Genomic DNA, 19,794 nt, shown 5'->3' with positions numbered 1-19,794 from the left:
TGAACATTGTGTGTGTGCTTCTGTGTTGTGGGGTGGGGGTGGGGGACAGAAGAATAATGTTACTGTAGTAGGAATTTTGAGGTCTTAGATATATGGAGATGTTCATAAATGTACTAACCAAGCATGTACATAGATCAGCACAGGAAGACCGACCTGAAACCATTTTGATTCCTAAAGTGAGCAAATGTTTTCTCTGCAAGGTCAAAGTGGGAAACCTCCCCATTGCCTCTTTCCTCACAAGTCCTGTCTTAAGGGCACATTTAAGACATTAATAGGGTGTGAGCCTGTGACCTGGCCCAGGAACTAAGTATTTATCATTACAAAAGACTGGCCAGGCAATCCAATCAAGTAACCTGCCAGACAGGAGATAAACAATGACAGGAGAAAAACAACATTCAAATTTCTGTTTTAGACTGCCTTTTCTGTGATGTAGGTGTGATGTATCTGACGGGTGGTCTTAGGTTACACCCCTTCTGTGATGTATGTATGATGTTTCTGGGGGTGGTCTTGATCTACCGGGTGGCAATTTCAAAAGTCTTTATAAGGCCTCGCGTGCCATTTTTCTGGGTTCCTCCTCTCTCCTGCGTGTGGTGAGTGAGGACCCTGTTGCAACAGATCAATAAAGATCAAGCTTACTAGCTGCTTTGCTTCTCAATATTCTCTGACTGGCCTCTGTTATTCTCTCCTACCAATAGGGAACCTATACAGTATAAGGACTCTGTATGGGCTCTTGGATACTCCATAAGGGAAAATGGCATATTTTTATTTACAACATTACAAAGGCTGGGTGCCTCCCCCCCTCTTTGCCTAGCGGTGGCAAGAACCCAGGGGGGTCCCAGGCACTCACCCAGGGCCTGTGTTCCTTTTGTTACGGAAATTACGGGGGGGGGGGGCGGCACATCTTTAAAGTTAAATGTTACAAATATTATGCCTGAATGTATCCTTTCAACTTGACAGCTCAGGGAAGTTAACTAGCTTTAAAAATAATATAAAATCAACTCCTTTGCCGGTTTCCTCCATTCCAAAGCTATTTCCCCCTTGAAAGGGACTCCAGGAAGTTCCCAGAGGTGACAATTGCTGAGCTGATCGTTGGCCAAGGAAAGCCTCATCCCATCACCAAATTTGCCAAGGGGCCAGACATGCAAAGGAAGTTCTATTGTACTTTGGGTGGTGGGACTTCAGAGGTGTTTGCCTATGCTAATCTTATACCTGAGTCTTGCCCTGCCATGTCTGTTTATGCTAATCCTGTACCAAGGACTTGTCTGGACATGTTTGCCAAGGTTAAAAAGGTAAAGGGACCCCTGACCAATAGGTCCAGTCATGCCCGACTCTGGGGTTGTGGCGGTCATCTCGCTTTACTGGTCGAGGGAGCTGGCGTACAGCTTCCGGGTCATGTGGCCAGCATGACGAAGACGCTTCTGGCGAACCAGAGCAGCGCATGGAAACGCCGTTTACCTGCAATGAGATTTTGGAGGGGAAAAGAGCACCAGAATCGTGGAAAGAAGCATATATCACACTTATACCAAAGACAGAGACTGAAAAGACTCAACCTAAGAACTACCGCCCTATCTCGTTATTAAATGTGGATTACAAAATATTTGCTGACATTTTGGCTAAGAGACTTAAAAAAGTATTGATGGAGGAGATTCATAGAGACCAAGCGGGCTTTCTCCCAAGAAGACACTTGTCAGATAACGTAAGGAACGTAATTGACATTCTGGAGAAATTAGAAGTGAATTTAAATACTAAAGCAGTTTTGATTTTCGTGGACGCGGAGAAAGCCTTTGACAATATTTCTTGGAGTTTTATGAGGAAAAATCTCCAGGGGATGGGGGTAGGCCAAGGATTTGAAAATGGTATAAGTGCAATATACTCTGAACAAAAAGCAAAGTTAATTGTAAATAATGTGGTTACGGAGGAATTTAGGATAGAAAAAGGGGCACGTCAGGGGTGCCCAATTTCCCCATTACTTTTTATATCAGTCCTGGAGGTTTTGCTGAACATGATTAGAAGAGACCAGTTGGTTAAAGGCATACAGGTCGGAGCCAAACAATACAAATTGAGAGCATTTGCAGATGACCTAGTACTTACATTACAAGAGCCAGAATCTAGTACGAAAAGAGTTTTAGAACTAATTCAAGAGTTTGGTCAAGTAGCAGGATTTAAATTGAATAAGTTAAAAACTAAGGTATTGGAGAAAAATTTAACACCTATTGAAAGGGAGAGGTTTCAGAATGAGACAGGTTTAACTGTGGTTAAGAAAGTAAAATATTTGGGGATCAACATGACAGCTAAAAATGTGAATTTGTTTAAAGATAATTATGAGAAATGTTGGACAGAAGTAAAAAGGGATTTGGAAATTTGGTCAAACTTGAAGCTTTCGTTGTTGGGGTGAATTGCAGTTATAAAAATGAATGTATTGCCTAGAATGTTATTTTTATTCCAAACAATTCAAATAGTTGATAAGATGGATTGTTTTAAGAAGTGGCAGAAATATATTTCTAAGTTTGTCTGGCAGGGCAAGAAGCCCAGAATAAAATTTAAGATATTAACTGATGTTAAAGAAAGGGGTGGATTTGCCCTGCCAGACTTTAAACTATATTATGAAGCGGCAGCTTTCTGCTGGTTGAAAGATTGGCTACTTCTGGAGAATACAGATATTTTGGATTTAGAAGGTTTTAACAATACTTTTGGGTGGCATGCTTACTTGTGGTACGACAAGGTTAAAGCTCATAAAGCTTTTAAAAATCATATTGTCAGGAAAGCATTGTACAATATCTGGATTAAGTATAAGGATTTGCTGGAAAACAAAACTCCAAGGTGGCTGTCTCCTATGGAGGCAAAGGCCGTTAAAAAACTTAATATGGAATCTAAATGGCCGAAATATTGGGAGATTTTGGAACAAGAAGGGGATAAATTGAAATTGCAGAGTTATGAGATATTGAAAGATAAAGTGCGAGGCTGGCTCCATTACTACCAAATAGTGGAGACTTACAAGCTAGATAGGAAAATAGGTTTCCAGGTGGAAAAATAAAAATTGGAAACAGAATTGTTACAACCCAAAACTAAGAATTTGTTGAAAATGTATAATCTGCTGTTGGAATGGAATACACAGGATGAAACAGTTAAATCAGCTATGATCAAGTGGGCGCAAGACGTGGGTCATAACATTATGTTTGAGGACTGGGAACGGTTGTGGACCACTGGTATTAGATTTACGGCATGTAATGCCCTAAAAGAAAATATTATGAAAATGATTTACAGGTGGTACATGACCCCAGTCAAGCTTGCAAAAATTTACCACTTGCCTGATAATAAATGTTGGAAATGTAAAGAGAATGAAGGTACATTCTTTCATCTATGGTGGACATGCCCAAGGATTAACGTCTTCTGGGAAATGATTTATAATGAAATAAAAAAGGTACTTAAATATACCTTTTTGAAGAAACCAGAGGCCTTTCTCCTGGGTATGTTAGACCATCTCCTGGGTATGTTAGACCATCGGTGTTAAAGAAGGACAGAACATTTTTTATATATGCCACAACAGCAGCAAGAATACTTATCGCAAAGTACTGGAAGACACAATAATTACCCACCGTGGAAGAATGGCAGATGAAGGTTATAGACTATATGGGACTGGCAGAAATGACCGGCAGAATCCGTGACCAGGGAAAAGAGACGGCGGAAGAAGATTGGAAGAAATTTAAGGACTATCTTAAGAAACATTGCAAGATTATTGAATGTTAGAACGATGTTGACTTAGAATTTAAGGGGTTTCTAGCTGTAATGATTATGTAATTAAGAAAAGAAAAATTAAGCTGTAATGATTATGTAATTAACAAAAGAAAGATTAAAAATTAAATCAGAAATTAGGGGAAGGATTTGCTGAATTGGCTTCATTAGAGATTGGAATACAGAGAGGGGAGGTATGAGGAGGTCGGGAAACTAAGTTATACGACCATAAGGGATTGAAATTATACTTGTTTTTTGTTCTGTATGTATGTTTATCTTATTGTTATTTCTGTTTCCCCCCCTCTTTTTTGGTTGTTTTTATGTTATATAATTTTTTGAAAACTTCAATAAATATTCTTTAAAATAAAAAAGATTCACAAAATGTTTAGGGGTATGTGTCCCCCTGTGTCTCCCTCCAAAAAAGAACCAATTATATCATATATTATAATAATATCATCTGCCCATATAATTTTACTTTGTTATTATAGTGTACCTTTGCCATTTATTTATTTCATAAAGTTTATACACCACTTACTGCTTTAAAAAAGAGAAAAACCCTCCTTTTTGCTGCTGGCAATTTCAACTGCACAACCAGAAACGACAGTGAGGAAGAAAGCAAGAGAGTGAGAGAGAGGGAAAGAAAAAGAGTTTTGCGTCTAGAATTTATAGAATCAGAACTGTAGAGACTTGGAAGGGACACTCGTGGTCATCTAGCCCAACCCTCAGTAATGGGGGAATCGCGCACCACCTTGCGGCCGAAAGCGCAGATTCGATTTCCTGCAGGCGGAGTGGGCGGGGGAAAGAGTTTGGCGACGTCATCACGCCGCGACGGCTGAAGAAGAGAACTGGAGGCGGGGTGGGCGGGGGAAGAGTTGGGCGAATTAATCACTCCGCGACAGCTGAAGAAGAGACCGGAAGAGGAAAGCGGCGAAGCAGCAGCCGGACGGCGCGGCCTCCTCCACAGTCGACATGGGGGGAGGCGACCTGGTAAGGACAGGGGGGGGGAGGACACTGGGGGTAGTTCTTCCCCCCCAAAAAAGTTGTGAGCTGTTGACAAGGAAGGGTGGTGTGAGAAGTTCGAGCCCCAGTGGAAGCACTGAAGTGTTGTGGGGCTTTGTGTTGATTTTTCAGGGGTCGGACTGGATGACCTCCGGGTGTCCCTTCCGACTCTACAGTTCTGAGTCTATGATGCAAAGCACCTGCGAAGGCCCTAGAGGCCAACGCTCAGATACGGGGGGGGACGGACGGACCAGCTTTGAAAGGGATGTGGGGTGTTATTGTAAGACGCTAGGGGTTCACAGTGGGTCACAGATCACCTGCTTTTGTCTTGTGTGTACTGTAGTTATCTAAATCTTTTCATGTTGTAAGTTGCCTTTATTATTACAGTGGTACCTCGGGTTACAGATGCTTCAGGTTACAGACGCTTCAGGTTACAGACTCCGCTAACCCAGAAATAGTACTTCCCTGTGGGAGAAAGTGCCCAAATGTAGTTGTCATGGACAAAAACCACATCACTTTCTCCCTTTTTTTGAAACACAATAGGGATACATTTAAATTTGCAATTCGGTATAACCGTGGTACCTCGGGCTACAGACACTTCAGGTTACAGACGCTTCAGATTACAGACTCCGCTAACCCAGAAATAGTACCTCGCGTTAAGAACTTTGCTTCAGGATGAGAACAGAAATCGTACAGCGGTGGCGGCGCAGCAGCAAGAGGCCCCATTAGCTAAAGTGGTGCTTCAGGTTAAGAACAGTTTCAGGTTAAGTACGGACCTCCGGAACGAATTAAGTACTTAACCCGAGGTACCACTGTACTTTAGGGATGTGGGTGGCGCTGTGGGTAAAACCTCAGCACCTAGGGCTTGCCGATCACATGGTCGGCGGTTCTAATCCCCGCGGCGGGGTGAGCTCTCGTCTTTCGGTCCCAGCTCCTGCCCACCTAGCAGTTCGAAAGCACCCCTAAGTGCAAGTAGATAAATAGGTACTGCTTTAGGTAGATAAAGTAGATAAATAGGTACTTTAATGTATTTTATGTATGATTTTAACATATCATAACTTGACTTGATGCCAGAGTGGTCCATGCTCTGGTTATCTCCTACTTGGACTGCTGCAATGAGCTCTTTGTGGGGCTACCTTTGAAGGTGACCCGGAAACTGCAACTAATCCAGAATGCGGCAGCTAGACTGCTGACTGGGAGCGGCCACCAAAACAATATAACACCAATCCTGAAAGACCTACATTGGCTCTCAGTACATTTCCGAGCACAATTCAAAGGGGTTGGTGCTGACCTTTAAAGCCTTTAAAGGCCTCGGCTCAGCATGCCTGAAGGAGTGTCTCCACCCCCATTGTTCTGCCCGGATACTAAGGTCCAGCTCCGAGGGCCTTCTGGGGGTTCCCTCACTGCGAGAAGTGAGGTTACAGGGAACCAGGCAGAGGGCCTTCTTGGTAGTGGTGCCCGCCCTCCTGTCAGATGTCAAGGAAATAAACAACTATCTGACTTCTAGAATACCTCTGAAAGCAGCCCTGTTTAGGGAAGTGTTTAATGGTTGCCGTTTTATCATGTTTACAGTATTCTATTGGGAGCCGCCCAGAGTGGCTGGGGAAACCCAGCTAGAAGGGCGAGTTATAAGTTTGTTGTTGTTTAGTCATTTAGTCGTGGCTGACTCTTCATGACCCCATGGACCAGAGCACGCCAGGCACTCCTGTCTTCCACTGCCTCCCACTGTTTGGTCAAACTCATGCTGGTAGCTTCGAAAACACTGTCCAGCGATCTCGTCCTCTGTCGTCCCCTTCTCCTTGTGCCCTCTATCTTTCCCAACATCAGGGTCTTTTCCAGGGAATTGAGTCTTCTCATGAGGTGGCCAAAGTATTGGAGCCTCAGCTTCACAATCCAGTCCTTCCAGGATAATTATTATTATTATTAATTATTATTATTATTATTATTATTATTATTATTATTATTATTATTACACCCCCTTTTTCTGCAGTTCCTTAAATTTATTTTTAATATCTTCTGCATATCCAAATTAACTCATTTACTTAAAAACTATATTTACTCATTTATCCAAATTTACTCATCTACTTTAAATATATACACATAAAACTGCAGGCTATTTCCATAATCCCGCCAATGTTCTTATCTGTTTACAGTTTATTTGTAAATATTCCATAAACCATTTCCATTCTTTTATAAAAAGTTTGTTATCTTGATTTCTTATTTTCCCGATAAGTTCTGCCATTTCTGCGTATTCCATAAGTTTTGGTATCCCTTCTTCTTTTGATGGGACTTTTTCTTCTTTCCATTTTTGGGCAAGTAAAATTCTTGCTATTGTAAGTTGCCTTGAAGCATGTTTCTAACTATGGAAAGGTGACATAAAAACGAAACGATGGTTGTGGTCTGCCTTGCTTTTAGAATTTCCCAGGTTAGAATAATAGGATCTTAGAATTGTAGAGTTGGAAGGTACCACAAGGTTCATCTAGTCCAACCCCGTGCAAGGCAGGAATATTTTGCCCAATTCTGGCAATAACCCATGACCCTGAGATGAAGAGTCTTCTGCTGTGAGCTATGTCAGGTTACTTGTTGTTATATATTTATTAATACTGTGCCCCTGTCTTTTCCCAGACAGGAGTCAAAGCAGCTTACAGATAAAAATAAGAAATGCTAAAAGAGAAAGCAATCATTAAAGCACAATTGAATATTGATGGAATTAAAACTCTCATTTTAATTGTATCAATATTCAGTTGCTTAAATTTGTGTGTGTGTGTGTGTGTGTGTGTGTGTGTGTGTGTGTGTGAAAGCTCTGGCAGCTCCAGCTGGGGCTGGGAATGCGTCCTGTCGGGAACCCTAGATACCAGCTGCCAGTCAGTGTAAATATTATTATTGCTTATTATTATTATTATTATTGCTACTTATTCCTCACCCATCTGGCCAAGCTTCCCCAGCCACTTTGGGCAGCTCCCAACAGAATATTAAAAACAATAGCAAGGGTCATTCCTGCCACTCATGAATCGGGGAAACTTGCACTTCAATGTTTTCTTTCTCCTTCCTGTTCCTGGCAGTGTTTGCTGTTTTGGTACACCATTTGCAAGGGAAACCTTATCACCTGTTGTGCCAAGTTACAGGGAACCAGGCAGAGGGCCTTCTTGGTAGTGGCACCCGCCCTCTGGAACGCCCTCCCACCAGATGTCAAAAAGAACAACTACCAGACTTTTAGAAGACATCTGAAGGCAGCCCTCTTTAGGGAAGCTTTTAATGTTTAACAGACTACTGTATTTTAATACTTTGTTGGAAGCCGACCAGAGTACCTCAATTCAAGGGTCTCATTCCTGTTCGCAGAACCTCAAGAAAAGCTGGCATCCACAAACCTTGCGCAATGTGGAGAAAGTTTGGAAGGCAGAACAGAAGCATGAAGCCGAACGGAAGAAAATCGAGGAGCTGCAGCGGGAGTTACATGAAGAACGAGCGCGGGAGGAAATGCAGCGCTATGCGGAGGACGTGGGGGCCGTCAAGTATGTTGGGCAGGGTTTCCTTGACCGACAGACATATTTAGGGCTTAAAATGAGCAGATGCTTAGCGTTTCTTCTCCAAGCAGCTTCACTGGTGACCAAAATGCCACAGAAATGTGAATCAGTTAGTAGAAACAGCCTCATAGGATGACAGTTTCTCAGGTTCTTTGGGGAAAACTTGGAGTGAAATTATACTTGTTCACCTTTCCCCCTCCTGTGAGGCTTATTATTTCTATTCATTTCATTTCTATACTGCTTTATATTTTAAAGGAAAAAAATCTCAGAGTGCTTTACAACACATTGAAACGTCAATGCAGAATAAAACAAATTCAAGCCTCAAGGAAAATATTTCGGATCCCTCTCTAAGTGACGTTTTGCTTTCCCCATATCTGTTTATCCACTTAACTTATATAGCAGCCCCATAACAGAAGTATTCTAGGAAGCCAGTGTGGTGTAGTGGTTAGAGTGTTGGACCAGTAGAAGAAGAAGAGTTTGGATTTGATATCCCGCTTTATCACTACCCGAAGGAGTCTCAAAGCGGCTAATATTCTCCTTTCCCTTCCTCCCCCACAACAAACACTCTGTGAGGTGAGTGGGGCTGAGAGACTTCAGAGAAGTGTGACTGGCCCAAGGTCACCCAGCAGCTGCATGTGGAGGAGCAGGGAATCGAACCCGGTTCCCCAGATTACGAGTCTACTGTTCTTAACCACTACACTGGAAGATTGGGGTTCAAATCCCTACTCAGTCATGAAGCTGACTGGGTGACCTTGGGCCAGTCCCAGCCTCTTAACCTACCTCACAAGGTCGTTTTAGGGATTAACTGAGGAGTGGGGTGAACCATGTACTCCTTGGAGAAAAAGGTGGGATATAAATGCATTAAATAAGCTCTTCTGCGTGCCTGCTTAAGAAAATTGGAGGGGCCAGCCAGACAGAAATGTCAGTTACCAGCCTAGCATCCAGAGATCTCCATATAGTCGCAACAGTGCTATTTTTCTAGAAAAAGAGGTGCCAGAACTCACCAAGATCGCCTTCCTCGTTCTCTTAGAATGGCAATGACGCCCACCTGAGAGGTGACAGAACTTGAGTTCCGCTGAATCCCAGCTGAAAAAAATAGTAATTGTACCAGTGCCAGTAGCAAATTGCACCTGGTGCCTGGCTAATTTCTAACACTAATCCGTAAACAAACCCCTGTGTTGAAAGCTGAACAATAGAACACAACACAGTGGCCAAGAACAATGGCACTAAACACTATTTATAGACTAATACAAATGATCAGAAATTACAACAAAAGTCTCTAAATCTTCTTCACCAGTTGCGGTTAGAATAATTCAAAAGTTTGATATATACATAATCTGTCACCAAATATCGCTGGAACAGAGTTTCCGGATAACCAATCCGTTTCCTTCAATGCTTCATCAGCCAATCTTGATCAATGCTTCTTCAGCCAGACTTGTAAGAATTAGTATGAGAATGATGTAGTTAAATTTCTTAACAAGACAATCTTACATGTAAGCAAATATAAATACTGTAGAAAATATACTCTGGATCAGTGCTCATATGATACTGTAGTCACTGAACTTTTGAATTCTGGCGATATTTGGTGACATGTGATTATGTATGTTTCGAACTTTTGAATTATTCTACCGCGACTGGTGAGGAAGATTTAGAGACTTTGGTTGTAAGTTCTGATCATTTATATTAGTCTATAAATAGTGTTTAGTGCCATTGTTATTGGCCATCGTGTTGTGTTACATTGTTCAGTAATTTCTAACACTGACTTGTGTATATATGTGTGCCTGTGTCTTTATTTCTGTTTCTAACTTGCACTATTTCTAAACAAAGCACAGGCACAAAAAAGTATTTTAGAAAGTTTAAAATTACCCCCAGATCTGTTTCACCTTCCGTCGGCTACTCAGTCGCTTCCTTGGTCAACTCTTCCTTATAACAGTTTGAGAAATGCTTCTGTTGTAGAGGAGACATCTTTTGCTTTTCTCTCAGCTCCCGCCCACTTGGTCTGAAAAATATGTTTAATGTCCTTTTCCGCCAATGAATTAGGAAAAAAGATGAGAAGCTGGAGTGGATGTACCAAGGACCAGGAGGCATGGTGAACAGAGACGAATACCTTATGGGCCGCCCAGTTGACAAATACGTCTTTGAGACCATGGAGGACAAGGAAACAGGCTGTTCTTCTGAGACCGGTCTTCTGCCAGGCTCTATCTTTGCCCCTGCAGGTGCCAACTCTGCTTTGGATATGGCCAGCAAGATCCGAGAAGACCCGCTGTTCATGATAAGGTAGCAAAAATCTTTAGCTTTATATGGAACCAATTGGTGCTCTTAAGTTTTGTAAAGTACAGGGGAGTCAAGGCCTATTTAGTGTGACCATGCAGTGGGAGGACGACAACATTGTTTTCATTAGCGTCACCAGTTCCCCACTTTAATATGTATTTATTTAAAGTGGGTTTTTTTACCTTGCTGAAAAGACTCCCAAAAGTAGCTTTAAAAGACCAGTACAGTGGTATCTCGGGTTACATACGCTTCAGGTTACAGACTCCGCTAACCCAGAAATAGTGCTTCAGGTTAAGAACTTGGCTTCAGGATGAGAACAGAAATCGTGCTCTGGCGGCACGGCGGCAGCAGGAGGCCCCATTAGCTAAAGTGGTGCTTCAAGTTAAGAACAGTTTCAGGTTAAGTACGGACCTCCAGAACGAATTAGGTACTTAACCTGAGGTACCACTGTAGTAGCTGTGGTCTAAACCACAGAGCCTAAGGCTTGCTGATCAGAAGGTTGGTGGTTCTAATCCCCGTAATGGGGTGAGCTGCTCCTGCCAACCTAGCAGTTCGAAAGCACGTCAAAGTGCAAGTAGATAAATAAGTACCGCTGTGGTGAGAAGGTAAACGGTGTTTCCGTGCGCTGCTCTGGTTCGCCAGAAGCGGCTTAGTCATTCTGGCCACATGACCCAGAAGCTGTACGCCGGCTCCCTCGGCCAATAAAGTGAGATGAGTGCCGCAACCCCACAGTCGTCTGCGACTGGACCTAACGGTCAGGGGTCCCTTTACCTTTCTGGTAAGACAAAGGTGTAAGAAAAATGTAAAGCTGAGATGTTACGTTACATCGCAGAAACTTGCAGTGATGCGAACCTTGCAGTTAGGTTTCATTGCAATGTTGGGTTAACAGTGCTGTGCATGGGGAAATCTCATCATAACCTTGACATCTCTCTCCACCCCCCCACCCCCGGTTTTTAATGTTGTTATTTAGGAAGAGGGAGGAAGAGAAGAAGCGTGAAGTTCTGAACAACCCTGTAAAAATGAAGAAGATCAAAGAACTGGTATGTTAAGTCTGCAATCCTATGTACCCTTAGCTAATATTCCATGGGACATGCACAGAATTGTGCTATAGTCTGTAACCAATCCCTATAGGAAGGATTAACATTTAAAATGTCTTCTGTCCTTGGGGTGGGGGGGAAATAGCCTTTTAATTCCAAGACTTGAAATGTTTGGGTGTGAAGGTGTGGACCCTGGCATTATATCAGTGCTGATTTAATTGGCATTATATTGGTGCTGATGTAAATGTATTGAGTATAAATGTAACCTTCATCTTTTAATTGTGTGCTCACAACCAAGGTGGTTTAAAGACTGGTACAGGGAAGGGTGACTTTCCACCCCGCCCCCTTTCCAATGCCTGATTATGGTTGGAGCAGCAATTTTCACCCATATATTATCAAGAGATAATTATTCCAGCTTTATCTAATGCAGAATAGGACAAAGAGAGGTGGTGGGAAAAGGTCTTTGTTCTTGAATTACTTCATGGGGTAGAACTGCATTATAAATCACTATGTCGTTTGATACGGAGCTGGCACCTTTCTCCTCCCCCCCTCCCAGTTGCAAAGCAGTTTGGAGAAGAAGAAGAAAAAGAAGAAGAAAGATAAGAAGAAGAAGCACAAGAAACACAAGCACCACAGCCCCAGCAGCAGCGAAGACGAACAGGCAAAAGCCAAGTACGTTTAGAGAGAGCAAGTGTGGTGTACTGGTTAAGAGTCGTTTGTGACTGGACCTAACGGTCAGGGGTCCCTTTACCTTTTTAATATCTGAAGGCTCCATAGCTATTAGACCACCTGGAGAGGTTCAGTAATAACCAGGCTGACAAAGAGGCTGGCATAAATGTTGCTTTTGTCTTTTGCTTTAGGTCACGGGAGAAAACGGACCGCTCTTCCTTGGAGCCTCTTCACCCCAAAATACCCGGGTATGGCTTGCAGGTACGCCCAAGCTGTCTACCCTTAAGACTTCCCCCCTGGGGTAGCATTTACAGTGAGCAGAATGGAAGGGGTGAAGACCACGGCTGGCAGGCATGGTTGCCTCCATCACCAGTCGCACCTTTCTCCCATTTCAGATCCAAAACGCCGGCCGCGAAAGCACCTTTGGCCACAAGGTCCAACAGACTTCCAGGTCGAAGAGCCATGACCTGTCACCAGAGAGGACGTCTGGCAAGAAGAACGCTTACGAGGCGGAGCAGAGCAGCCGCAGGAGGTCAAGGTCACCGAGGCACAATAAACAGTAAGCAAGGAGATGGGGGCAGCTGTTGCTGGGTGCCTATTGATAGTGCTATGGAAGCCAGGCTATTTCTGGCTTAGAATCATTTGCTTGTGGTGGAGTGTCGTTAGAAAGCAGAATGGAGTCTGAGTGTACTTGAAGGGAGATAATCCCATCTTCAGCATGTGTCTGACCCACCCTGTGTTCATCACCCGAGACCCTTCTTTGTGTGTCTCCTCCGCAAGAGGTCCAGAGAGTGGCAGCAGAAGAAGGCGCCATTTTTGCCATGGCTCCCTGTTTGTGAAATGCTCTCCCCAGGGAGGCTTGCCAGGCGCCTTCATTATATAGCTTTAGGTGCCAGACAGAAAAAGTTTATTACCACTTCTCTGGCTGATTAACATTCTGTGGCCTTTTTGTGGGAGGGGGGATATTGGTTTGTTCAAATTTTTTTTATTATGTATTTTGTGTTCTCATTTTGTATTTTTATCTTGTGACCTGCCCTGTAATCTTCGGATGAAGGGTGCTGTACAAATTCAATCAATAATAATAATAGTAATAGTACAGTGGTACCTCTGGAAGCTAACGGGATCCGTTCCGGAGCCCCATTCGCATCCTGAAGCGAACACAACCTGCGTCTGTGCATGTGCAGGTCGCAATTCACCGCTTCCACACATGCGCGTGACGTCATTTTGGCCGCCTGCGCATGTGTGAGCAGCAAAACCTGGAAGTAACGCGCTCCGTTACTTCCGGGTTGCTGCGGAGCATAACGAAAATACTCATGCTGAAGCTACTTCAACCCGAGGTAGGACTGTACAAGATTGGGAAGGGGCAGGAGAATGGAATAGGTCCAAGACTCATTGGGACCAAATGGTTATTTTCGTGGCGGATATAAAGAAAGGATCTTCCTGAATTGCAGCCACAACATCAAGGAACAGAAGGCAAAAACGGGAGGCAGGAGTCCTTCTCCGAAGCAAGAAGTCTATAGAAGACCACAGACCTCAAGGTATGTTTAAGTGGGTAAAGCGCCAGGGGGTGCATTGTGAAGAAAGGGAAAGAGCTCTATAAGGCTGCATCCTTCATGCAGGAGGCTTCAAAATGGATTGGCAAAGCAAGGCGACGATATTCAAAGTCCCGCACTTGGTGTTTAATTCAAGTCCACCTTCCTGGATGCTGAAGGCCAGAAAGCTGCTCTTAGGTGCTTTTTTTTTTAGGTTTTAGACTTCAGTTCTGTGCCCTGGGTGGTCCAATGTACTTAGTAGACCTGGTTAAAACCAGAAGAATCCTAATGTGGGTGTGAAATGTAGATCCCTTAATGCCCACGTGTCATTCTCTGCCCTGGCTTCCTTTTCATTTCTGGGCACATTCAAGATTGCCCATGTGCTCTAAATGAGCTTGACATACTGCAAGTAGCCAGAGGCAGTTTGCTGTAGCTAAGAGAAATCCATTTGCTCGGAGTTCCCCAGTTAAGCAGGGATTGATTTGAACCCAGGTCTTTTCACTTACCCTATTTGTATGACCGCCCATCAACCCATGTTCTCCTTGGTTCACCAAAAAAACAAAAAAAAAAACAAATAGTGTTCAGATCCGATAACACTGATCAAAGTTACAACATTCTGCTGTAGCTCCAGCACTGGAGGCTAGGCAGACTGAAACTGAATTTGATCTCCTTTAGGAGAAAACTCTCTGCGGAAGAGCTGGAGAGAAAACGTCGAGAAATGATGGACAATGCCAAGTGGCGGGAAGAGGAGAGAGCGAAGAATGTGAACAGACACAGAAAAGAAGAGGAGCGAGAGCTCACACGGGATAAACTTGACAATGGCAATGGGAAGTTTATACAGTGAGTTTCCTCCCTTCCTCTGAAACTTGGGGGGGGGAGGGGAGCTATAGCTGAGCATGTGCTTTGGGTTCAGTCCCTGGCATCTCAAGTTAAAAGGATTCAGTGATGGGAGACCTTGGAGAACCACTGCCCAAAATATTAGACGTCACTGGGCTACATGGATGCGGGTGGTGCTGTGGTCTAAACCACTGAGCCTCTTGGGCTTGCCGATCAGAAGGTCGGCGGTTCAAATCACTGTGATGGGCTGAGCTCCTGTTGCTCTTTCCCAGCTCCTGCCAGCCTAGCAGTTCGGAAGCACGCCAGTGCAAGTAGATACATAGGTATCGCTGTGGCGGGAAGGTAAATGGTGTTTCCGTGCGCTCTGGTTTCCGTCATGGTGTTCTGTTGTGCCAGAAACGGTTTAGTTGTGCTGGCCACATGACCTGGAAAGTTAAGGTAAAGGTAAAGGGACCCCTGACCATTAGGTCCAGTCGTGACCGACTCTGGGGTTGCGGCGCTCATCTCGCTTTATTGGCCGAGGGAGCCGGCGTACAGCTTCCGGGTCATGTGGCCAGCATGACTAAGCCGCTTCTGGCGAACCAGAGCAGCGCACGGAAACGCCGTTTACCTTCCCGCTGGAGCGGTACCTATTTATCTACTTGCACTTTGACGTGCTTTCAAACTGTTAGGTTGGCAGGAGCAGGGACCGAGCAACAGGAGCTCTCCCCATCGCGGGGATTCGAACCGTTGACCTTCTGATCGGCACGTCCTAGACTCTGTGGTTTAACCCACAGCGCCACCCGCGTCCCTTACCTGGAAAGTTAGCTATAGACAAATGCCGGTTCCTTTGGTCTGAAAGCAAGATGAGTGCTGAAACCCTATCATCGCCTTTGACTGGACTTAACTGTCCTGGGGTCCTTTACCTTACCTTTTTTTTTTTTTTTTTTTTTTACATGGACCAGTGGTTTGACTTAAACACCTTCACGTGTTCCTATAAAATTTCAGTTCCGAAACTAAAGTAAGGGTTGCACGTGGCTCAGGAAATATACCATATGCAGTTGGTATGTGGTTTAAGAAGAGGCCTTGCCTCTTCTGAGCCCATTTCCACCTCTTTCATTCCTGCCTAAAATTCCTTTTGGTGGGAAACACACTTGGGGTACAAGGCAGGAGGCTGCTTTTTCCAACCCATAACGTTTCTTTCTCTCTCGATTTTCCTGCAGCCACATAAAGCTTGAGAGTGCGTCAACCTCTTCCCTTGAAGACAGGGTCAAGAGGAACATTCACTCCATCCAAAGGACAGCGGCAGCCCTGGAAAAAAACTTCATGCAGAGATGAGACTTGCTTCTGTCTTCCTCCACCGGACCACTGGACCAGATAGGGAAACCTTCGTATAAACTCCACAGCTCAGGCCAGCTGCCCTCTCACTGTGTGAGAGGACTTATACCTGGGTATCATGAGGAAGATGTTATCTTTGATGCTTTGCTATAAGGGTCGTTTTTTCCCAAACTAGGATGTCGTAAAGGCCTGTGGGGTCCCAACTTTTGGAAGAGTTTTATGTACTCCTGGCAAGGCTTTTTGATGGTAGGCCCTGCCTTGAGGCTCCATAGAGCTAACACATTTAGGCTACAGGGCATCAGCTAGAGGAGATTTGCAGTCACAGTAATTGAACAGAAAGAAAGAAGAGGCAGTCCTTTCACTTCTGATTATGTCATCGCTTCTTATAAGGAGCACAGCTGCCAAAACCACATGTATTTTATTGGCTGATCATAATTCCTTTTCGGTTTCTTAAATAACTTGATATTATTGGGTATTGGACCCATCCAAAATTTAGTGAGGCAAGTGGGAAATTCTGGGGATTATAGTTTCCCTTTGGCTTATGCTTCCGTTTTGTTGAGTTATTCTCCCCCACCCCCAAGACTGGTGTTCTATCCAGTCCATTTTTAAAACAACTTTTAAATAAGATTTTGTGCTGGGTACCTAATACCGTAGAGACAGGGGTGCCTTTCATGAAACGAGGCTTTATTTTACGTAAAGCGTTTTAGTGGAGACAGATGCACTTTCCTAAGTGGTGAAGCTTAGCTTTCTGAAGAATAGACAAAAAAAGTAACACCTGACCAAATGGGACAGCCGTCTTTGTGTAGTCTGTGATGTGTAAATGCTGATCTTTGTATAAAATCCAGCTGGAATAATAGAGATAGTTTCTCTTAAGCAGCTGTTTTAACCTTTTTGTGGTGATTTATCTTAATAAGCAGTTCGCATTCGCAGGCCGTTTGAAATGTTGTTGTGTTTCATGTGGAACTGGAGAAGAATGTGCGGTGATTGTAGGGCTGGGAGAAGCACACAAATCCCTGTTTTGTAGCAACTGGCTTTGGAAACAGGCCCTTTTAGAGTGAAAAGAGGGCTGTCAAGTATGTTCCCAAAACACTCTGCTTACAAGGACAGTGACCATCCTCACCCACGAGGCTTTTAAAACACTCCTGGGATGGGTACAAAGAGCTATATGAGAGGATGAAGGAGCAGCCTCTCTGTGCCCTGCAGCCAGCGCCTCAACTCAAGGCACAGTTTAGAAGAAAGACTACTCACTCTTCCTGCTTTTTAACCTTTCAAATTATTCTATATTTGTAAAGATGTGTTAACTGTTGTGCCAGAAAATTTCTACTAAGTATGAGATTTTTTTATTATTTTTATTTTTACTATCTACGTACCATTGTTTATGGCACAAAATTTGAAGAGAGATAGCAGAAACTACTTGGCTGCTTTTGGCTGTGTTCTTATATTTTTAATGGTGAAAAGGGGCCCCTTAAGAAAATCAGCAGTGCAGTGGTACCTCGGGTTAAGTACTTAATTCGTTCCGGAGGTCCGTTCTTAACCTGAAACTGTTCTTAACCTGAAGCACCACTTTAGCTAATGGGGCCTCCTGCTGCCGCCGCGCCGCCAGAGCACGATTTCTGTTTTCATCCTGAAGCAAAGTTCTTAACCCAAGGTACTATTTCTGGGTTAGCGGAGTCTGTAACCTGAAGCGTATGTAACCTGAAGGGTATGTAACCCGAGGTACCACTGTACAATGATTGTATAATTCACAGGAGTGAAAGTTAGTGTTTTGGCAACTGTCTCTAAAGTTAACATGGCCACTTTATACCTGCCAGGAATCCTTCCTGGCCCATAGCCCTGTATGAGATTTCTCTGTTTCCTCTTCTTTCCTTCGCTTCTTGTTTCTGATCTTCAGACTCTCTCCTTCTCCTTTCCCTCAGGATCCGGATTCTCAAGCATCTACATGTTTGCTTCCTTCTTCTTGGCTACTGCACCCTCTTTGAATAATTATTACCACTGTCCACTTCCACCCCAGCCCAATTATTTTTAGGCCTTTGTCCCATCCAAGCTGCTCTTTACTTTGTGAAACTAGAAATAAAGTGGACCAGCTTATGAATATGATACGATAGTCATTTTCGGATATCTCAAGCGCTGTCCCATGGAAGAGGGAACAAACTTGTTTTCTTCTGCTCTGGAGGGTAGGACTCGAATCAGTGGCTTCAAGTTACAAGAAAGGAGATTCCGACTAAGCATCAGAAAGAACTTCCTGACAGTGAGAGCTGTTCGACAGTGGAATGGTTGTAGACTCTCCTTCCTTGGAGGTTTTTAAGCAGAGGTTGGGTGGCCATCAACCATTGATGCTTTAGCTAAGATTCCTGCATTGCATGGGATTGGACTAGATTGATTGATTTCAGTCTTGTGTGTGGGCATGAGGTTTACCTGGGAGGAGTCACCCTTTTTCTTTAGGCTTCTTTAAGTTTTGGTGCTGACCTGGAAAGCCCTAAATGGCCTCGGCCCAGTATACCTTGAAAGTGTGTCTCCACCCCCATCGTTTAGCCCGGACACTGAGGTCCAGCTCCAAGGGCTTCTGGCAGTTCCCTCACTGCGAGAAGTGAGGTTACAGGGAACCAAGCAAAGGGCCTTCTCGGTAGTGTCACCCGCCCTGTGGAACGCCCTCCCTTGAGATGTCAAGGAAATAGACAACTATCTGACTTTTAGAAGACATCTGAAGGCAGCCTTATATTGGGAAATTTTTAATGTCTAATGTTTTACAATTTTTTTATGTGCTGTCAGCCACCCAGAGTGACTGGGGAAACCCAGCCAGATGGGCGGGATATAAATAATAAAATTGCTATTTTTATTATTATTTATGAATGATTCCCCGCCAGCCCAAAATGGGCTGGAAGTTGGGTAGTTGTGGGGGAGACGATGCTTAATGGAGGAGAAAAGAAATAAGGGCTCAAATTTACCCATACACTGGGCACTTTTTTCTCTCTAGGTTGTCAAATGGGGTGGATGGGCTAACTGAAGGCATGACAGCTATGAGTGAAAAGGGAGACAATAATTGCGTGAGGTTCACTCCAGCCACAGGCGGCGCTGTCTGCAAAAACACCACGTCCCTGACGTACCATCGCAATTCCCCATTCATACTTCCAGGCGCCTCTCCGCTGATTGGTCATAAAACGGAGAGGCGTGGTCCCTCCCATCTGTACGTCACTTTTTCTTTACCGGAGCGTACTAATACTGAAAGAAAGGGATGTGGAGGAAATATTTCTGGTTCCGCTGCTCGAATCTCCCATTAACCTGTCTCAGATTGATATTTTTTCTCCCCTCCACACGGGGAACCCCCGCGTGCCTTGACTTTAACTATCCTCACAGCACTTTTCTCCCCCCAACTGAAGCGCAAATGGTACATCCCGCTCCGCCGCCCGCCCCCCTCCCTCCGGCCGACGCCATCTTGACGCCTCTGCGCAGGAGCCGAGCGCGCGGGGTGCTCGTTCCGCGGTGGAGCAAACCACCGAGGAGGAAGCGCGGGGGGGAGGGAGGGGTGGAAGGGAGGTGGGCAGGCGGGGCGGGGCGACGTGTTGCCCGCGGACGAAACTACTTCTGGCGGCCGCGGAGGGGTGTCTGTGTGTGTGAGGCGGGGGGGGGGGGCAAGCGCCCGGATTCGGTTCACTAGGGAGGCGGGCGGCGCTATTCGGCAGCTGACAGCGGGTGGGTGGGGCGCGGGCGCGACCATTATGCGGACGGCGGGGGTGGCAGCGCGGTGCCCGAGTCTCTGAGCGGAACCACTTGGTGGCACGCAGCGGGGGGGGGGGGGAGAGAGGGTCTGCTGCGAGCCATCGGCTCAGGTGATACAGGTGCGGCGGCGGGCGGTACCACTCAATTCTCGCGGGGGGG

The 19,794-nt window shown here is 44.8% G+C and overlaps 1 protein-coding gene across 1 annotated transcript; it reads left to right on the top strand.

Moving 5' to 3' along the window:
• Positions 1 to 4,607: 4,607 nt before the first annotated feature.
• CWC25 (CWC25 spliceosome associated protein homolog) lies at positions 4,608 to 16,791 on the top strand. Its single transcript, XM_083709684.1, has 10 exons — positions 4,608 to 4,719; positions 8,071 to 8,243; positions 10,296 to 10,532; positions 11,497 to 11,566; positions 12,120 to 12,235; positions 12,424 to 12,493; positions 12,628 to 12,791; positions 13,684 to 13,770; positions 14,440 to 14,604; positions 15,804 to 16,791. Exons 1-10 carry the CDS (start codon positions 4,702 to 4,704, stop codon positions 15,916 to 15,918), a joined length of 1,215 nt encoding a protein of 404 aa, XP_083565810.1. The 5' UTR covers positions 4,608 to 4,701; the 3' UTR covers positions 15,919 to 16,791.
• The last annotated feature ends 3,003 nt before the right edge of the window (positions 16,792 to 19,794 follow it).

The sequence above is a fragment of the Podarcis gaigeae genome (genome assembly GCF_964106915.1).
Source record: "Podarcis gaigeae genome assembly, chromosome: 13".
Classification (NCBI taxonomy): domain Eukaryota; kingdom Metazoa; phylum Chordata; class Lepidosauria; order Squamata; family Lacertidae; genus Podarcis; species Podarcis gaigeae.
This window is presented reverse-complemented; position numbering and strand designations above follow the sequence as displayed.

What these genes read in the sequence shown, in the direction of transcription:
- CWC25 (XM_083709684.1), top strand. An exon ending in GACCCGCTGTTCATGATAAG is followed by an intron (nt 10,533 to 11,496) that starts GTAGCAAAAATC and finishes GTTGTTATTTAG; the next exon opens with GAAGAGGGAGGAAGAGAAGA. An exon ending in GACGAACAGGCAAAAGCCAA is followed by an intron (nt 12,236 to 12,423) that starts GTACGTTTAGAG and finishes CTTTTGCTTTAG; the next exon opens with GTCACGGGAGAAAACGGACC.